The 16,169-nt window shown below is 39.3% G+C and overlaps 2 protein-coding genes across 2 annotated transcripts in view; one reads left to right on the forward strand and one right to left on the reverse strand.

Annotated features, from left to right (window-relative positions):
• The window catches only part of LOC116384554 (kinesin-like protein KIF2A), a 19,538-nt gene extending 14,035 nt beyond the window's left edge, over nucleotides 1-5,503 (reverse strand). Inside the window, exons 1-2 of the mRNA XM_031849360.1 lie at nucleotides 5,286-5,503; nucleotides 519-659 (exon numbers count right to left, since the gene is read on the reverse strand). Coding sequence (XP_031705220.1) covers nucleotides 519-659; nucleotides 5,286-5,346 — 202 coding nt within the window. The 5' untranslated portion in view covers nucleotides 5,347-5,503. The remainder of the gene's footprint in view (nucleotides 1-518; nucleotides 660-5,285) is intronic.
• Nucleotides 5,504-7,809: 2,306 nt separating this feature from the next.
• unc45b (unc-45 myosin chaperone B) lies at nucleotides 7,810-15,563 on the forward strand. The gene is made up of 20 exons (XM_031849357.1): nucleotides 7,810-7,882; nucleotides 8,614-8,775; nucleotides 8,888-8,924; nucleotides 9,014-9,189; nucleotides 9,489-9,578; nucleotides 9,698-9,865; nucleotides 10,075-10,240; nucleotides 10,423-10,593; nucleotides 10,725-10,896; nucleotides 11,032-11,332; nucleotides 11,521-11,615; nucleotides 11,887-12,028; nucleotides 12,119-12,259; nucleotides 12,365-12,492; nucleotides 12,799-12,865; nucleotides 13,302-13,415; nucleotides 13,541-13,656; nucleotides 13,785-13,902; nucleotides 14,011-14,166; nucleotides 14,877-15,563. The coding sequence occupies exons 2-20, from the start codon at nucleotides 8,614-8,616 to the stop codon at nucleotides 15,147-15,149; spliced, it is 2,793 nt and encodes a 930-aa protein (XP_031705217.1). The 5' UTR covers nucleotides 7,810-7,882; the 3' UTR covers nucleotides 15,150-15,563.
• Nucleotides 15,564-16,169: the final 606 nt, after the last annotated feature.

Raw genomic sequence — 16,169 nt, forward strand, 5'->3', positions numbered from 1 at the left:
TATCTATATATATCTATATATATCTATATATATCTATATATATATATATATATATATATATATATATATATATAGATAGATAGATAGATAGATAGATAGATAGATAGATAGATAGATAGATAGATAGTGGAATACACACTGTGTGGGACACATGTCTAGAGTTACAGGCTGTGTTGGGTCAGAGGCAGTTCAGAGTGAAGATGGTCTAGAGTCAGTTTCCTGTATCTGTGACTCGTGGGTTTTGCCACTAAGTCAATTAAAGCCAATGGGAGAAGTAAACATCAACAAAGATTTTGACCAATTATTTCGCCCCATATTCACCAAAGTAAATTTTGGACCCATTGTTCACAAGCAACATATTATGGGACATTCCAGTAGCAAAGCTTGTATTGCATCATCTTTGACTTGCTCGTGCACATCGGTGTACAGAGGGCGTCGTCTGGCGGGAGTGTCGGACATTCAAGCTGCTTGTGTAATCGCCACAGCTCCTAAACATCTTTGCATGAATTATTTATTGCTGTGGATGAAAAGAAGCACATGCTGGTGCTTTACGTGGTAATTTACCTCTTTCCCTTTTGTGTCTCCATTTTCTATCCACTCCACCGTGACACTCTCGTTGTCCTCATTCAGCGAGGTCACCATCGCCTGGTGTATTCGTCCTGTGAAGGTGTCACAGACGGGGGGGGGAAACACAAACGTCAACGTCAGCATTTAGGGAGCAACAATGGTGGAAATATTCTTATTGTTTAGAAGTATAGCGATAAAGGCCATAGATGTGCTGCTCAACACCTCATGTATTAGTAATGAAAAAAGGGAAGAATGATAAGTAAATATAAATGTATTTTTGTTCCATCTCTTTTTCTCTGACACACACACGTTAGCATTTAATGGATTTCACTAATACCTCACTTTGGGCATTAGCAAGGTAATGTATTTAGCAGGGTAAATTACAAAGGTCCTAATTACCACCTGCAAGCCTGATCAGATCTGTGCCTCGGTCTGTGAAATTAGAACCAATTATATTTGGAAATGCAGCAAGGTTGTAAAAACCTGAGAGGGGTTATGTTTTTGAGAATGTAGTACATTATATTTAATGTTTTCTCATTGCATTGTCACTGCAAAATGAGGGCTTAATGAATCCCTGATAATAGAGACGAGCACAGCTGCTGCAGCGAGCCTGCATGCTTTTCTCTGCAGTGTAATGATACTCGCTAGAAAGAATCGGCTCAGTCCTCCCATCTTTGTTCACGTGAATCTGACTGTATGCTGTAAATAGCCAGCATGATCCAGGGAAACACAATGTTCCTGTATCTATTATTCAGAGACACAGGAAGCTAGCCAGCAAAGATGCTTTTAGTGTTCCTAACTGCTCAACATCTCTTTGATTTACCTTACGATGGTTTTATTTGGAAATACGTAAAAAAGCAAATCAAAAAGAATTCATACACGAACCAAATCAACTGTAGTTTCGATATGCATACATTTAATCCATCAACATTGATTGAAGATGAGAAGACAGCACTGTTGTATGATACATACTGTGTTAAAAAGAATACATTCAACCTAAAAAATGACAAGTGACATGATCTGAACGGACATTGCTACACATTTAAATGCAACATCAGTTTGGTCATTTTGCACACATAAGGCATTCAGTGATATATAATACTGCCATACAAATTTAATGAACAATAATGATGTCAACCTGACAATCCATACCTACCCTTCATCAGAAATGACTGTGGTCCCCATAAACTATTATGTTATGGGTTGAGTCAAGTCATTGCCTTTTAAAAACAACACTATTCAGCACTAACTACAAACAGATGGGCGATATAGTAGCGGTGTTGGGCCACCAGAAGTTGGCTTTAATGTGCCTTGGCATGAATTATCTAATTCTTTGTAACTCAGACGGGATAAACACCATTCTTACAAAAGATATTTTCTCATTTGGTGTTGACGGTGGAGAGCACCCGTCCAAAATCTCCTACAGGTGTTCAATCAGATGGAGATGTGATGACTGTGAAGCCATCATCATATCATTCACATCCTTTCATATCTCAACCATTCAGTCACTCCTTGTGCCCTGTATGGGGGCACCTGTTTGACTGTGCATGCGACAGTTTTGAGTGTACTTCAGTAATGACTATGCCAACATCAGCCAGGTCTGCTGCACAGTGGAAAGACAGCCAGACGTGATTTATTGCAAATAATACATTTTTGTTCTGTTACCTGGCACAGTAGGTTGCAAAGCAAACCTTGGTAACAGTAAATGTGGCTGGAACGGACACGCGTTGCTTAGTTTCACTCCTCTACTTAAGGGGAGTGTTGAGAGCGCGCCATGCTGCAGTGACTGCAGCACTCAGAGGATTTACGGTGACAACAGAGGGCCCTCCAAATCATTGCTGCTTCCTTTGGCTAAAGTCAGTGGTCAAATCTTTCTTTTTCAAAGCTTGAAAGAATGAAATGTAACATGAAGTGCTCAGTTTCTTTCTCTGCTGAATTAGAAAAGATGTTTGTTGTATCAACCAGCACACAGCAGCAGCCTTATTTGTATGCCATGCTGCTGCATGCGCACCCAACAGTAGCAGCCGCAAGAGTGATATATTGTATATTACTCGTTTTAACAAAGAGAAAAATGAAAACATACTGAACTCAGGTGAAGATGAACCTATTTTAAGTCCTATTTTGGTAAGTCCGATTTAATGTTGGGCAAATACCTTTGTGACAATTTGACTTTGCTTCTACGAGATGCACTGAAAAAGGAACAGTTTCATTTTGATGCATTTGTAAATTAGGAGGAACGTAACAGAACACGGAAGTGAAGGCAGTATTTATATGTTAAAGTGCAATACAAATACTTTGTCCCTAAAATCAAAGAATAATTGTTATAAATAATCGTGATTATGATTTTGGCCATACTCGTACAGGCCTATTGTTGACATAATACAGTGTGTTTTAATACAATGACCCAGACAATGTGTAGAAATGTGCGGTTATCAATGGAGCAGACTATATTTATAACCTGATTGGAGGTCACAGTAACTGTATCTAACCTGTTGCAGTCGGAGGCTGTGAGACCCAGGGACGCAAAAGATCGCTTCTTGCCATCACCAAGACAACATTTATTTACGGTAAGAGTAACTTTCTCCCTCTATAGAGAAGTCAGGGTGTCATAATATGACAGGGCTGAAGATTATATTTCTTATTATTGATTAAACTACTATCAAAAAGGTTTCTACTTATCATGCAGTCTATGAAATAATTAAATAAATGATTAAGCGATGACAGTTACTAGAGTCCAAATGAAAGAAAAAGAAAAGACTTTAATTGATAAGTCACTCGAATAACTAACCAGATTTGATCACCCTTGTGCCAGTTGACTAGTGATATACAAGTAAAAAGCCTGAAGGTAGGTCCAAGAGCACAGCAGCAGTCCCATGGCGCGTGCGCGCACACACACACACACACACACACACACACACACACACACACACACACACACACACACACACACACACACGGCTAGCTGAAGGGGCTAAAGATGGGGTGCTTTAAGCTCTGCTAAGCCCGAAGAACAAACATAGCCTTCAAAGCATCAGTTTCACAACAAACCCCAAGGCATTCATTGATGAAACGGTGTCACCATGTCACAGATTGAGCAATATAACGCAGTCCATAACTACTACGCCGGTAGGTGACATACGTCTCTCTAGTACTCTACTTTAAAAGACAAGTTTCACACAAGAATGAAGGCAAGTAACAGATAATCCATGTACAACATTAAACAGGCATACAAATTCATTTAATTTTATATATAGTAGTAGTACAAAATGATTCTCTATGAAGTCTTGCTCTCATCACGGCTGACTGTGACAGGGGAAAAAAAAACACAGGCGAGCACAATAAAAGGCAGAATCTAGGGAGCTGGCTGTAACAGATGGAGCGGTGGCCTGAATCTGAACCAGCCCCGCCAGAAACCCCCCAGAGAGGGCAATCCCTGCTCTGGAGGCAACACCAACCAGCAGGGAAATGGAACCACCACCTCCCTCTCTCTCTTTCACATCTCACTCAGGGATGATGGAGTTGAGGACATCATCATCAACAACAACCAATATGACAGTTAAAAACACACCCTTGCCACTAGCGTTGAACTGTTTATTTTCAATCAATTGCTTTGTTCAAAACCAAATCAGTTGTTTTAGGGTTTACTGCAAAACTGGGTGTAGCCTAATCCTGGAAGGTCTAGCAGAATAAAGCTTACATTCACATACAGAAGAGCTACACAATAAGCAGCCTCTCTCCTTCTGTTAACCCTTAAAAACAGATGAGGCTGAAGTGACGACTGTAATCACAGGTTACAATATGCAGTACTTGTGTAAGGATGTAAGCACAGAGCTGTCATAAGTGTTTCTTACACTACTGTTTGCTGCACTTCATTGTAACGTTGTATTGGCAAAATTAACATTATTTAAAATAAGTTTCCATGTTATAAGAGGTTTCTAAAAACACAGTTGTTTACATAATCAATGTAGTAACTAAGATATTGGGATATGTCTGTCTATGGTGTTATTATCGATACATAGCATGTCATTTGTTTAAAAATGTTTGGACAGTTACAGTTTCCATAACAATTGGTGTTAGTTTAGTAAACAATTAATAACCTGAACGAATGAATTATATTGGGTATAAACTAACGTTACAGACCAAAAGGAAACCGAACTGGTCAACTAGCTAAATGGATGGTGGCTCTATTATCTATTATTTTATATATTTATGTTATCTTACTGCTGTACTAACACCGGCCGGTAACATTAGCCGGTGCTAACCGTTTAGCTAACCACAAGCTAATGTTGGTGCCGATCTATTGAACTAGCTAACGTTAGCTTTGGTTAGCAATTTAGCTAGCTTAGCTAATATTAAATGTCAACTCCATGATAGAATAACCCATTTAGGTAACGTTATACAGCGGTACTAACGTTAGTGTTTTAGCGTCGTTCATTCCCAATTGAAAGCATTTGGTGTTGTCGTACGATATGAATTAAGAGCTAACAACAAAGGTCTCTTGAATCGCAGAGAAGCCTGCTAACAAAAGGTGAGAGCTCATTCAAAGGCTCTGGCCATGTTGCGTTACTCCGCCCTGACAGCTAACAGTAATGACTTCGTGCAGCTAACGTGAACGTTACGGTCTGCAGCCAGAACAACGGTTGCTGTATTGAACAGCAACAAAGATCCTCTGACAACTTGCACAGTGCGACGGGAACATATTACAGGGTGAAACTTACCATCACTGCGCTTTATCTCCACATAAGTACCAACGACAATCTTCCCAAAACACGACGCCATTCTACATTACTTAAACAATTAACAAAAACGGGATTAAAGACTTATTATGTGTCGGGTAGATGCAGCTTCTTGTGTTTGGTAGTCTTTGGTCGAGGTGGAAGATGCAGGCAATAGAATGAGCTAGCATTACGTTAGCGATGAAGAATAGCAAAGAACTTCCGGTCCGGTATTTTTCAAAATAAAATCAGGCTAAATTCGCTCTTGAGTTCCTGCTTGTACTAAAATATGAGATAGGTTGCCTCCTATGTAGTATTTGCAAACTGAGTGGGTCTTGTAGTTAAGAGAGCCTACTCTATGTGCAAAACGTACTTGTACTTTACATGAGTATTTATTTTCTTTCCAGTTTGTGTTACCGTACACTTATTTTACACTTTAGGTGGAATATTGCACTTTTTTACTCTTTTTATAACTTCAGGTCTAGTAACTATACTTTGTAGATTACCACTGTACATTCAACCTATAAATATGATGCATTGTTGTATCGTAAACTACCCAAAATAATGGAAAAGTTAACTTCAGCTTAACCAACTGCATAATTAAAAGTCTGCTTACAAATTAACACACAATTATTAATGCAATGATATGATGGCTCTTAATACAACACTAATGTAATACCACTACCAATTCTCCTGCAAAACAAGTAATTATATTTGTGGTACTAAAGTACAATTTGCTGATAATACTTCTACTTGAATAACAGTTCAAGGACTTTTAGTTAGAGTGTGTTTGCATTGTGGCATTGCAGCGTTTACTAAAGTAAATAATCTGAATAGTTCTTGCACCACTGTGGCAAATAAACACACTCATTTCACTTTGTGTACAATTTTCACTCGTAGTAGTGGATGGATCCTGCCACCTGGTGGCCCCAGAGCTTGAACAGTCCAAATATACAGCCCAAGCAAATAAACACTCCTTCCCTCCTCCAATACATATTCAATGGAAAGATTTTACCCACTGTCCAAGTAATAAAGAGTGCTCAAGCTTAATATCACTCTACATGTGTGTCGTGTTTTTTTGTGTGTGTATGTGTGAAGTCATTATAATCACATGTGACATATGACATCATTGACAAAATATGTTTTTATATTTACTCCGGGAATGGTGCCATACACTGCTGCAATAAGAATTGGGTAGCAAAGAAAACGTTCCAAATGGTCTGTACTTTCTCACATTGTCTCCATCCCAATTCATGGCTCCTAACTTCATGTTAAGAGTGGTAGTGAGGAGAAGAAGTGAAAAAAAAAAAACTTTTGGAAATACCCCAAATTATTCCACTGAGGACTGATGCATCATATTTGAAAAAAGTTAAATTGAATATCACCTAGATATATTATCTGAAGACAGGCATCCACTGACACTGATTTTAAGCTCATATATAGAATACGTAGAATGAATAAAATGTGTATGAATTAAAATTGGCCACAGGCATGTAAGACAAAAACATTGTATGTTCATATAATTGTCATACATTTTATTTGGGCCGTTTTGGAATTTAGCCTATACACCTATCTCTAATGACGCTTATCAATTTCTTTCTTGGACCACATGAGCTGCTTTGTTCTTTAAATTAGCATATTTTCAAGGATAACAACTCTAAAATATGTCCTCAGCTAATCAAAGTTTTGTTTTCCTCGTACTTGTTTCAACCAGTCAAACATAGCAAGATAGGTGGTGACACTTAACCAGCAGAGTAGCCCGACCGAACCTGACTTTGCCCAATCAAAACCTATTCAATTGTTACCCTCAGAAAGTGCCAAATGACAATATGACTGGTGTAGAAAGTAAAACTATACTCAACTGAGATGACACCCTGCCATAACTCTTCATTGGGTTATATTCTAATCAATTATTGTTCTAACGTATGTATACATTTATGTCTGCATGCTTATTCCATTTCCATCACTGTGGGATGTCCCTGCATGCACTGGGTAGAAGACACACAAACACTCTGAGCCGACCACCAGTTCAACACATTTTAGTTTATTTTCTTGTATTATTTACTATTTCACACACAAACAACAGACAACAACAAGAAAATGCCTAACCCCAACTCATGGGGCTCGAGATCATTATTTTTCTAGAAGCTACTAGGTTCCTCTATGGTCCTGGTCCTGCAGCTGTCCACCCCCCAACCCCTGTCAGTTCTCAGCTGTCTGTGCCCTAAATAGACCTTATCAGGAGCAGACCATCTTTGCGGTAGTCACTCTGACAGACATCCTTGAATTAAAAAAAAGTTTTATTAATAAAGACTTGAATAATTCAAAGACACTGTAAGGATATTTTTTGAAATACAAGAAATCATGGTCTATATTGACCTCTGGTACAAAGTTGCATATTGGGGTTTTAGTGTGCTTGCAGTGAACCCCTATGTGTGATGAATGGTTCATCTTAGTATGTCCCACCTCATTGAGATCCACTACAAATATAAACGAGGTGTTGGTGGGGGCAGGTTACATGAGACAGAAAACGTTTGTGACAGGGACTACAGGTCCGGACCATCTACGCAGAGCAAGAGAGACAACACACAATCCTAAAGGTACTGTACAACTTTCACAGATGTGTTGTTTTTTCATTTGAGTTACATTCAGGTATGCAGAGGGTACTTATGATAAGGGGTATAGACTGTGCCTAGATGATAGGAGATGGTATCTGTCCATTGGGATAGTGGCATTTGTTGTAAGGCTCCAACTGGGGTACAATATCATGCCCAAATAAGGCCTGAAGGGAGGCCATTTAAAGTCAGAGATAACATGTGCATGGCCATTTGCTAAGAGAGACCCGGGTCAGCAAGACACTGATTACAAACAATGGTAAGAATATAAATATTTCTAATGCTACAGAAGTTTTAAATTAAAGATACTAGTTTGCTGATGATTTCTAGGATCAATGTGAGGATCAGTACTGTAGGCTTTGTAAACCTACAAATACAAGTACATGCCATACATATACGCATGAACTGCTTTTATATTTCTATTCTTGTACTTTTTATCTTTGAACTAACAAAAAGTTGTAAAACTGTTCTGCAGATTTGTTTTTAAGCTTGCTTATTTGAAATATTTGTATGTTTGTGTTTACATCCAGAGATCTCTTGATGAATCATTTCGGTATGAAGCTTTGGTGGCTTTATTACAGTTAAAATACTGCATTTACATTTGATTGACTGATGACACTGACATTGGTATATTGAAACATTAAGTGTACATGAAAACCCATAGTTAATGGATCTGTAGATTTTATTTCATAACTCATACACTCTATTTCTACCAGATGGGAGACTCGATCCAGTTAAAAGATGAGGGAAACAAACACTTCCAGTCAGGTGATGCTGACAAAGCTATTGAGTGCTACAGTAAAGCCATAAAGGCCTGCAAGGACAAAAAAGAGCTTGCTGTCATTTACAGGAACAGATCTGCATGCTACCTAAAAAAGGTAAGTTTTGTAAAGCATACAGCACAAAAACAAGCCGATTACCAATTAGAACATATTTGCAAGTTCTTTGTCAAATTTATACTTTTATTTGGATGTTTCTGTTTTTCTTTAGGAAAACTTTGCCAATGCAGCATCTGATGCATCCAAAGGTAGAGTAATAAACACAGAATCAAACCAAATAATATCAGCAATGGCACCAAAAACATGCTTATTATAATCTTTTTTTCCTCTTATATAGCAATTGATGTTGATGCAGCAGATATTAAAGCCTTGTACCGACGTTGCCAAGCTCTTGAGAAACTAGGAAAACTGGATATGGCTTTCAAAGATGTGCAGAGATGTGCCACCCTTGAACCAAAGAATAATACCTTCGTGGAGACACTCCGCAGGCTGGGAGCAGACATCCAGGCCAAGGTAAGCATTAAAATGAACAAAACCCACACACAGAAGTACATCTACAGACTACACTCGTTACTTTACATGAATGCATTAAGCAACACTAAATCAGCAATGCTACATATATTCAACAATAATCTTTTGGCTTAAAAATCTGATTAGATTGCTTTGGTTGTGGCATTAGAAGTAAATGTTTTTTTGAAGCTAAGGAAATTTGAAAGATGGACTTATGCTGAAGCACAAACAAAATTCATGCATATGATTTGGACATGTCAGCATCCGGAAATGACTCAATGTTTCATTTTGATTCTCCACAGCTTAAGTCTACATTCTCCACAGATTCGAGGGTACAGAACATGTTTGACATTCTCCTTGATGACGAAATGGAAAAGGACAAGAGGGAAAAAGTGGGTATTTTCTGTTGTGTGAATTAAAAACATTTAAGGACTTTTCTGTTTTTATTGTTTGGTGGCATGTTTGTGCGTAGTTTAGGTTTCACTTCTGCAACATATTATTTTATTTCTAGGCTGCCAACAACCTGATTGTGCTGTCAAGAGAAGATGCCGGAGCAGAGAGAATATTCCAGAATAACGGAGTGCCTCTGCTGCTCAACATGATAGAGACAGGCAAACCAGAGATGATACTGGCTGCTGTTCGCACTTTGTCGGGAATATGCACAGGACACAAAGCTCGGGTGAGCATGCTCATAGAAAATGAGTCAAGACAATAGCAAAGTGAAAGTGAAAATCAAAGAGTTGGGAAGACAACGAGACAACTGTGTAGCTTACCAAACACAATCATACTTCAAAAGTACAACTTCTACTTATGCCATTAGAAATAAGTTTAAAATGATTTGCATTAATTTCTTTCACAAAATGTACTCTTTTCACGACCCCTAAACAGACCATGGCCATTATTCACATGGTGGGCGTTGATAAGATGTGCAGCATCATGGCTGTTGACAATGAGGAGATTGCACTGGCAACATGCAACCTCTTCCAGTGCATCAACGACTCCCTCACTGGTGGAGATAAAAGGGAATACGGGAAAGAAGAGGCCTTGGTTTTAGGTGAGACAGAATAAAAACTATCTGCATCTGTAACAAAAAGTAGATTTTATCATAGAGACTTATTCAAAGCTTAATTTGTAATCTTCAACTAAACCCCATATAAGACGGCTGCGGCTGTGGCTATGCTGCTTGCTACTACTGACTGAGACATACTTTTTTTGTTATCATCTGTCCATCTGCAGATACATCTAAAGACCTGAAAACCATTCTCCTCTCTCTGTTGGAGATGGTTGCAAGTAAGAAGGTGTCTGGCCATGGCAGAGACCAGGCACTGAACCTTCTGAGCAAGAATGTACCACGCACTGACATGAAAAACAAAGACAACTCCAAGAGCCTCTTCACTATTGACCATGGTGAGCCAGACAGCTGCATCGGGTCATTTATTTGGTTTGAGCAAAAGTCCATTTCTCCTTCCCAGAATCCCTGACAAAGTGTATTTGCCAGATCACATCTATATACGCATATGTATGTGTTTGTTCTCCAGGTCTGAAGAAGATCCTCAAAGTGTGTGGTCAGGTTCCCGAACTGCCAGACCAGCTTCCCATGACAGACAACACACAGCTGATTGCCAGTGTGCTACTCAACAAGATCTATGACGACCTCACATGTGACCCAGAGAGAGACAACTTCAAGGACATTTGTAATGAATATATCAAGTACGTCCATAAAATACAGATTCACCATTTACCAGTATTGAAGTTAAGAGTTTCTAAATTTAGACAAAGGCAACATAACTTACGCCTTATCTTTTATACTTTTTTCCTTCCTTGTCCTCCCTTCCTTTTCCACAGATGCAAAATTGACCCCAACGACATGGACAAGACCATTCATGCTATCAACACCATCTCAGGGCTGCTTCAGGGTCCCTTTGATGTTGGTAACACCCTGGTTGGACAGCAAGGCATAATGGAGATGATGGTAGCACTGTGTGCCTCCGAACGTGAAGTGGACCAGATGGTTGCTGTAGAGGCGCTGATCCATTCCTCCTCTAAGATGAGCCGCGCCTCATTTATCATCACCAACGGTGTTTCACTCCTAAAGGACATCTACAAGAAGACCACTAATGAGAAGATTAAAATACGTTCGTTGGTGGTGAGTGTACAAGCAAGGAAAGAATGGAATAGAATGTAGAACTTTATGATTTTGGGCCACAGCCCACGCACAATAAAGAATTATGAAAACATCACAGTTGAAAGTATGAACATATTAGACAATGAATTGGACAGCATAACTTGTAGATTTTGTGTGGGTATGCATACTTATTTCCATGTCATCTCCAGGGTCTCTGTAAACTGGGTTCAGCTGGAGGTGATGATTATGGTTTAAGGCAGTTTGCTGAGGGCTCCACAGAGAAGCTGGCCAAGCAGTGCAGAAAGTGAGTACTCGCATAGCCCGTTCAAGTGACTGAATCAAGCAGGTTATAATCCATGATGATAGAAAAACATGGTAGTACACGTAGAAAATCTGTGAGAAAACCGATACTTGCATCAGTATGTTTTAAATACATGCCAAACACTGAATTAGTTATTATCTAATTTTGATGCAAAATGGATATAATTCCTTACAATATGTATACAGAACCACAATGTCATTGTACATTTCATCATACCACTTCACATCATTGCTTTCCTTTTTTACTCTTCCAGGTGGCTCTGTAATCCCAAGATTGATACAAAAACAAGGAAGTGGGCTATTGAGGGTCTAGCTTATCTGACTAATGATGCCGACGTGAAAGATGACTTTGTTGAGGACGAGACTGCCCTGAAAGCCATGTTTGAACTGGCCAAGGTATGAAAGAAACAGACAGGAAGAAACAATAGAGTATACTGTATCTGATAATATATTAGAAATAATCTCTCTTCTTTCTCTGTGTTTTAGTCTAAAGATAAGACAATCATATATGCAGTGGCTTGCACCTTGGTTAACTGCACCAACTGCTATGAAAAGAAGGAAATCCTGCCTGAGCTGGTTCAACTAGCCAAATTTTCAAAGCAACATGTGCCCGAGCAACATCCCAAGGTAAAAGAGGAAGAGAGGAGATCACAATCTATAAATTGACATAGGTAGAGCAGGTTTATGTTACTCATATGCATACATATACCCACTTTGTATACTTTTTCTCAGGACAAGAAGGACTTTATTGAGAAGAGAGTGAAAAGGCTGCTGAAGGCTGGAATCATTTCAGCTCTTGTTGTCATGGTCAAAGCAGACAGCTCCATCCTGACCAACCAGACCAAAGAGTTGCTGTCGAGGTGGGAGGGGAAACATTTTGATGCGCCATCAAACTTGTCGTACAAATTACTGGAATCTCATTATGACTCAGCACAACATATCATGAATCATATCAAGACAGGTTTTCTACAAGCTGATGCCAAAATAGCTATTGTCAGAAGTCACAACTCACCGAGTGACTTTAGTTTATTTCTAAATGTTCCATGACAAAGATTAGGGAATGCAAGCTACAGCACAAATATATACATCCAGTTTCTTGTTTATTCCTCCTTAAATTGCAACATTATATGAATGTTAAACCTATTTTCTATTTGTTTTATCTTTAGAGTTTTCTTGGCATTGTCAATGGATGCCAAAGATCGTGGTACTATTGTAGCCCAAGGTGGGGGAAAGGTGAGTGAAAGATTTGGAAAGCAATGTACACGTGGATCTATGACACTTCACAAAGTCACAATTAAATTAAAAGCGCTTTAAATTAAAAGTGCTTTTTGTGCACGAAAGAGGTGGAGTTTCCAAGCACCAGAGACCCTTAAGAAAAGCTCTCATTTTACTGTATTGAGGTCTGACAGTCTGCCCGCTCAGTGCTGGTTCTCCTATGCCTCCCTTCCCTCCAGCAGACTCAGCAATATGTCAAGCATTTAGAATAACTATAAAGAAATAGCCAATCTTCTCACTGATGGTCTTGTCTACTTACTGTATGTAGGCCATTTACAAGGCATTCAATTGAGACTGTTTCATAACAAGTTACATTTTCCCAACATTAAGTCGAACTGGATAAGCTGGTTGTTGCGAAATATCCCCGATATTGTTCACTTCTCTCTTCTTGCAGGCTTTAATACCACTTGCACTGGAGGGGACAGAGGCTGGGAAAACGAAGGCCAGCCACGCCCTTGCCAAGATTGCATCTATTTCCAGCCCAGAAATCGCCTTCCCTGGTGAGAGGGTAAGACATACAACCGTAGTGATTTTGTTTATTTCTATGCCAGTCCCCTTTGACATGATGGTAGGGGAAGGGGAATGGACATTTGCTTTAAAAAATTCTAATTGTCTGTCGTTTTTGTTTGACAGGTGTACGAGGTGGTGCGACCTTTAGTTAGCCTCCTTCAAACAGACAAAGATGGAGTTCAGAACTATGAAGCTCTGAGAGGCCTCACTAACTTGGCTGGTTACAGTGACAAACTAAGGTAACATTTTTCACCATTTAACAATCTGGTCACTGTGATGCCTAATAGCTAATTTCCCACAAGTGACTTGCACTGCAACTTACAGATTTTGCCATTATTATGAGTTCTCACCTTCATCTGTTTTGTAGAGTAAAGATTGTGAAAGAGAAAGCTCTGCCAGAGATTGAGAACTACATGTTTGAAGAGAATGACCAGATCCGACAGGCTGCCACTGAATGCATGTGCAACCTTGTCACATGTAAAGAGGTGAGAACAGACCAACAGCTAGAAACACCTGATGATGCATAGTTAATGTGAGAAACATGTGTCCAACAGGTGTGAGTGCGTTGAAAATGTCAACTCTATGTGTATTAGGTCCAAGATCGTTATCTGGAGGATGGCAACGATAAACTGAAGCTGATAGTACTGCTGTGTGGCGAGGAAGAAGACAACCTTCAGGTTGCTGCAGCTGGAGCTCTTGCCATGCTGACTGCTGCTCAGAAGAAGCTCTGCCACAAACTGTCCCTGGTGGTATGTACAACAGCTTTCAGTAGTGCTTTTACTGTAGAATATAAATGATAGTGTCACATCAGAGTCTGTTTTGAAAGCATGTCTGCCCCACTATGAAAAATGCCCAGAAATCTTAGCTTTCCCTCAGGAACTGATCCTGAATCCACAGCAGCAAATAACCTGGTCAACACATGGTCAACTCACACTCTCTTTGTATAAGATTGCAAAAGCCTTATGTTCTTGCTCTTTAATACTTTAACATAATTAACTTCTATAACACTTGGGAGCATGTCATGCACTTTTTTGGGGTCTCACAAAGCAGCCTAATATTTGTAGCTTGTTTGAACACAGGCCTATGTTACTGCAGACTATGTTTGGTTTTCAAATTGCATTACATTACCATTACAGCTTAGCTGTTCTGCAATGATTTGGTATTAAACGTCCATAACGTTGTGAGAGGGGACTTGTGAGAGACACATTAAGAAAAAGAAATAGTCAAAATGGAACGATCAAAGGTTGCAATGTCCTGGCTTTGAGTCCCTGTTGGTCAACCTCCAAAAACAATGGCTCCTACACTTAATAAAACAACTCAATCACAGTTGTACACACACTAACTTACTCATGGATTCCACTGTTTGGAATTACAAGTGTTCAAAAATAAGTCTGAAAAGCAGCTTTTGATGTTTTTGATTCATCATTCACACATGTTACTGTTTGACCTCTCCAAACAGACCACCCAATGGCTTGAGATCCTGCAGAGGTTGTGTATCCATACCAACCCTTCTATACAACATCGTGGCCTCGTGATTGTCTACAACATGCTCAACTCAGACGACAGTGAGCTGGCCAAGAAGTTGATGGAGAGTGAGCTGCTGGAAATCCTCTCAGTGATTGGCAAGGCGGAGGACAATCCCAAGAGGCAGGATGCCATCGATGTTGCACGCGAATGCCTGGTCAAAGCTATGGATCTTAGTCTCATCAAACCATTCACCAGCCCTCCTTAAAATGCTGGCAACAAGACAAACGACAACCATGGACAATCTTCTTTATTTCCTTTAAATACAATACTTTTTTTCTAAATGTTTTTCTCACATCAAAGATATGAAAGGATGGGGCTCCCTGGCTCACCTGGTAGAGCACGTGCCCATGTAGGCTGAGTCCTATTGCATGGGTTCACATTTGACATGTGGCCTTTTGCTGCATGTCGTCCCCTCTCTCTCCCCCTTCTATCTTCAGCTGCCCTGTAACAAAGACACAAATATGATATAAAAAAATAAACAATATGAAAGGATTCTCCAACCTGCTCCAATACACTAAAGATAAACTCTCACAATATAAATCAGTGATGTTTACAGTTTATTTGGGGCTTGGGCTGTACAATAAGCACATGGGGGATTTCCCATCAGGATGCAAAAAAATAAAGTATTATTTCGATTTTGTGCTGAGCTGTCACTGTGAATGAATGTTCAAAGGTTGGCATTTGTGTGGTTAGATGACAAAATATATACCCTTTAAATAAAACCTAAATGTTAAAGCACATACATGCATCCGTCTTTTGGTTGATTAGTTGGGTACATTTGGCCGCTTCTCTGATATTAAGTTAGGTTTTATTCTGCTAGATTTTAGTGCTTGTTCTATTTTATATAAATATATTCATAGAAAATTCACGTCTTTTCTCAATAGCTTCAATGCAATGTGACCCAGTGATGCAAATACCTAAATGTATAACTGCTTTGGAAATAAAACAAGAACTTAAATCCAATATGATGAGGTGTGTTGATTTGGAGTGACTGTGACTCTTATCATTGAAGCTATTTAAAAAAACAGCCATGCATAACAGATCAAATCAGTCGCCTCCCATTACGTCCTAAGGAATGTCGAACAGGTCGGCCTTTCTTTCCAGACATATGACTTTGGATCTGTAGCTGTTCAGGGTGTGACTGACTCTGCAGTTGTTAGAAATTACAAAACGAAAGGACATTGTAGCATTTTGAATAAGCTATAACAAAGCATAAACAGAGTTT

This window comes from Anarrhichthys ocellatus, unplaced genomic scaffold (assembly GCF_004355925.1).
Source record: "Anarrhichthys ocellatus isolate YVR2014 unplaced genomic scaffold, GSC_Weel_1.0 scaffold9, whole genome shotgun sequence".
Classification (NCBI taxonomy): domain Eukaryota; kingdom Metazoa; phylum Chordata; class Actinopteri; order Perciformes; family Anarhichadidae; genus Anarrhichthys; species Anarrhichthys ocellatus.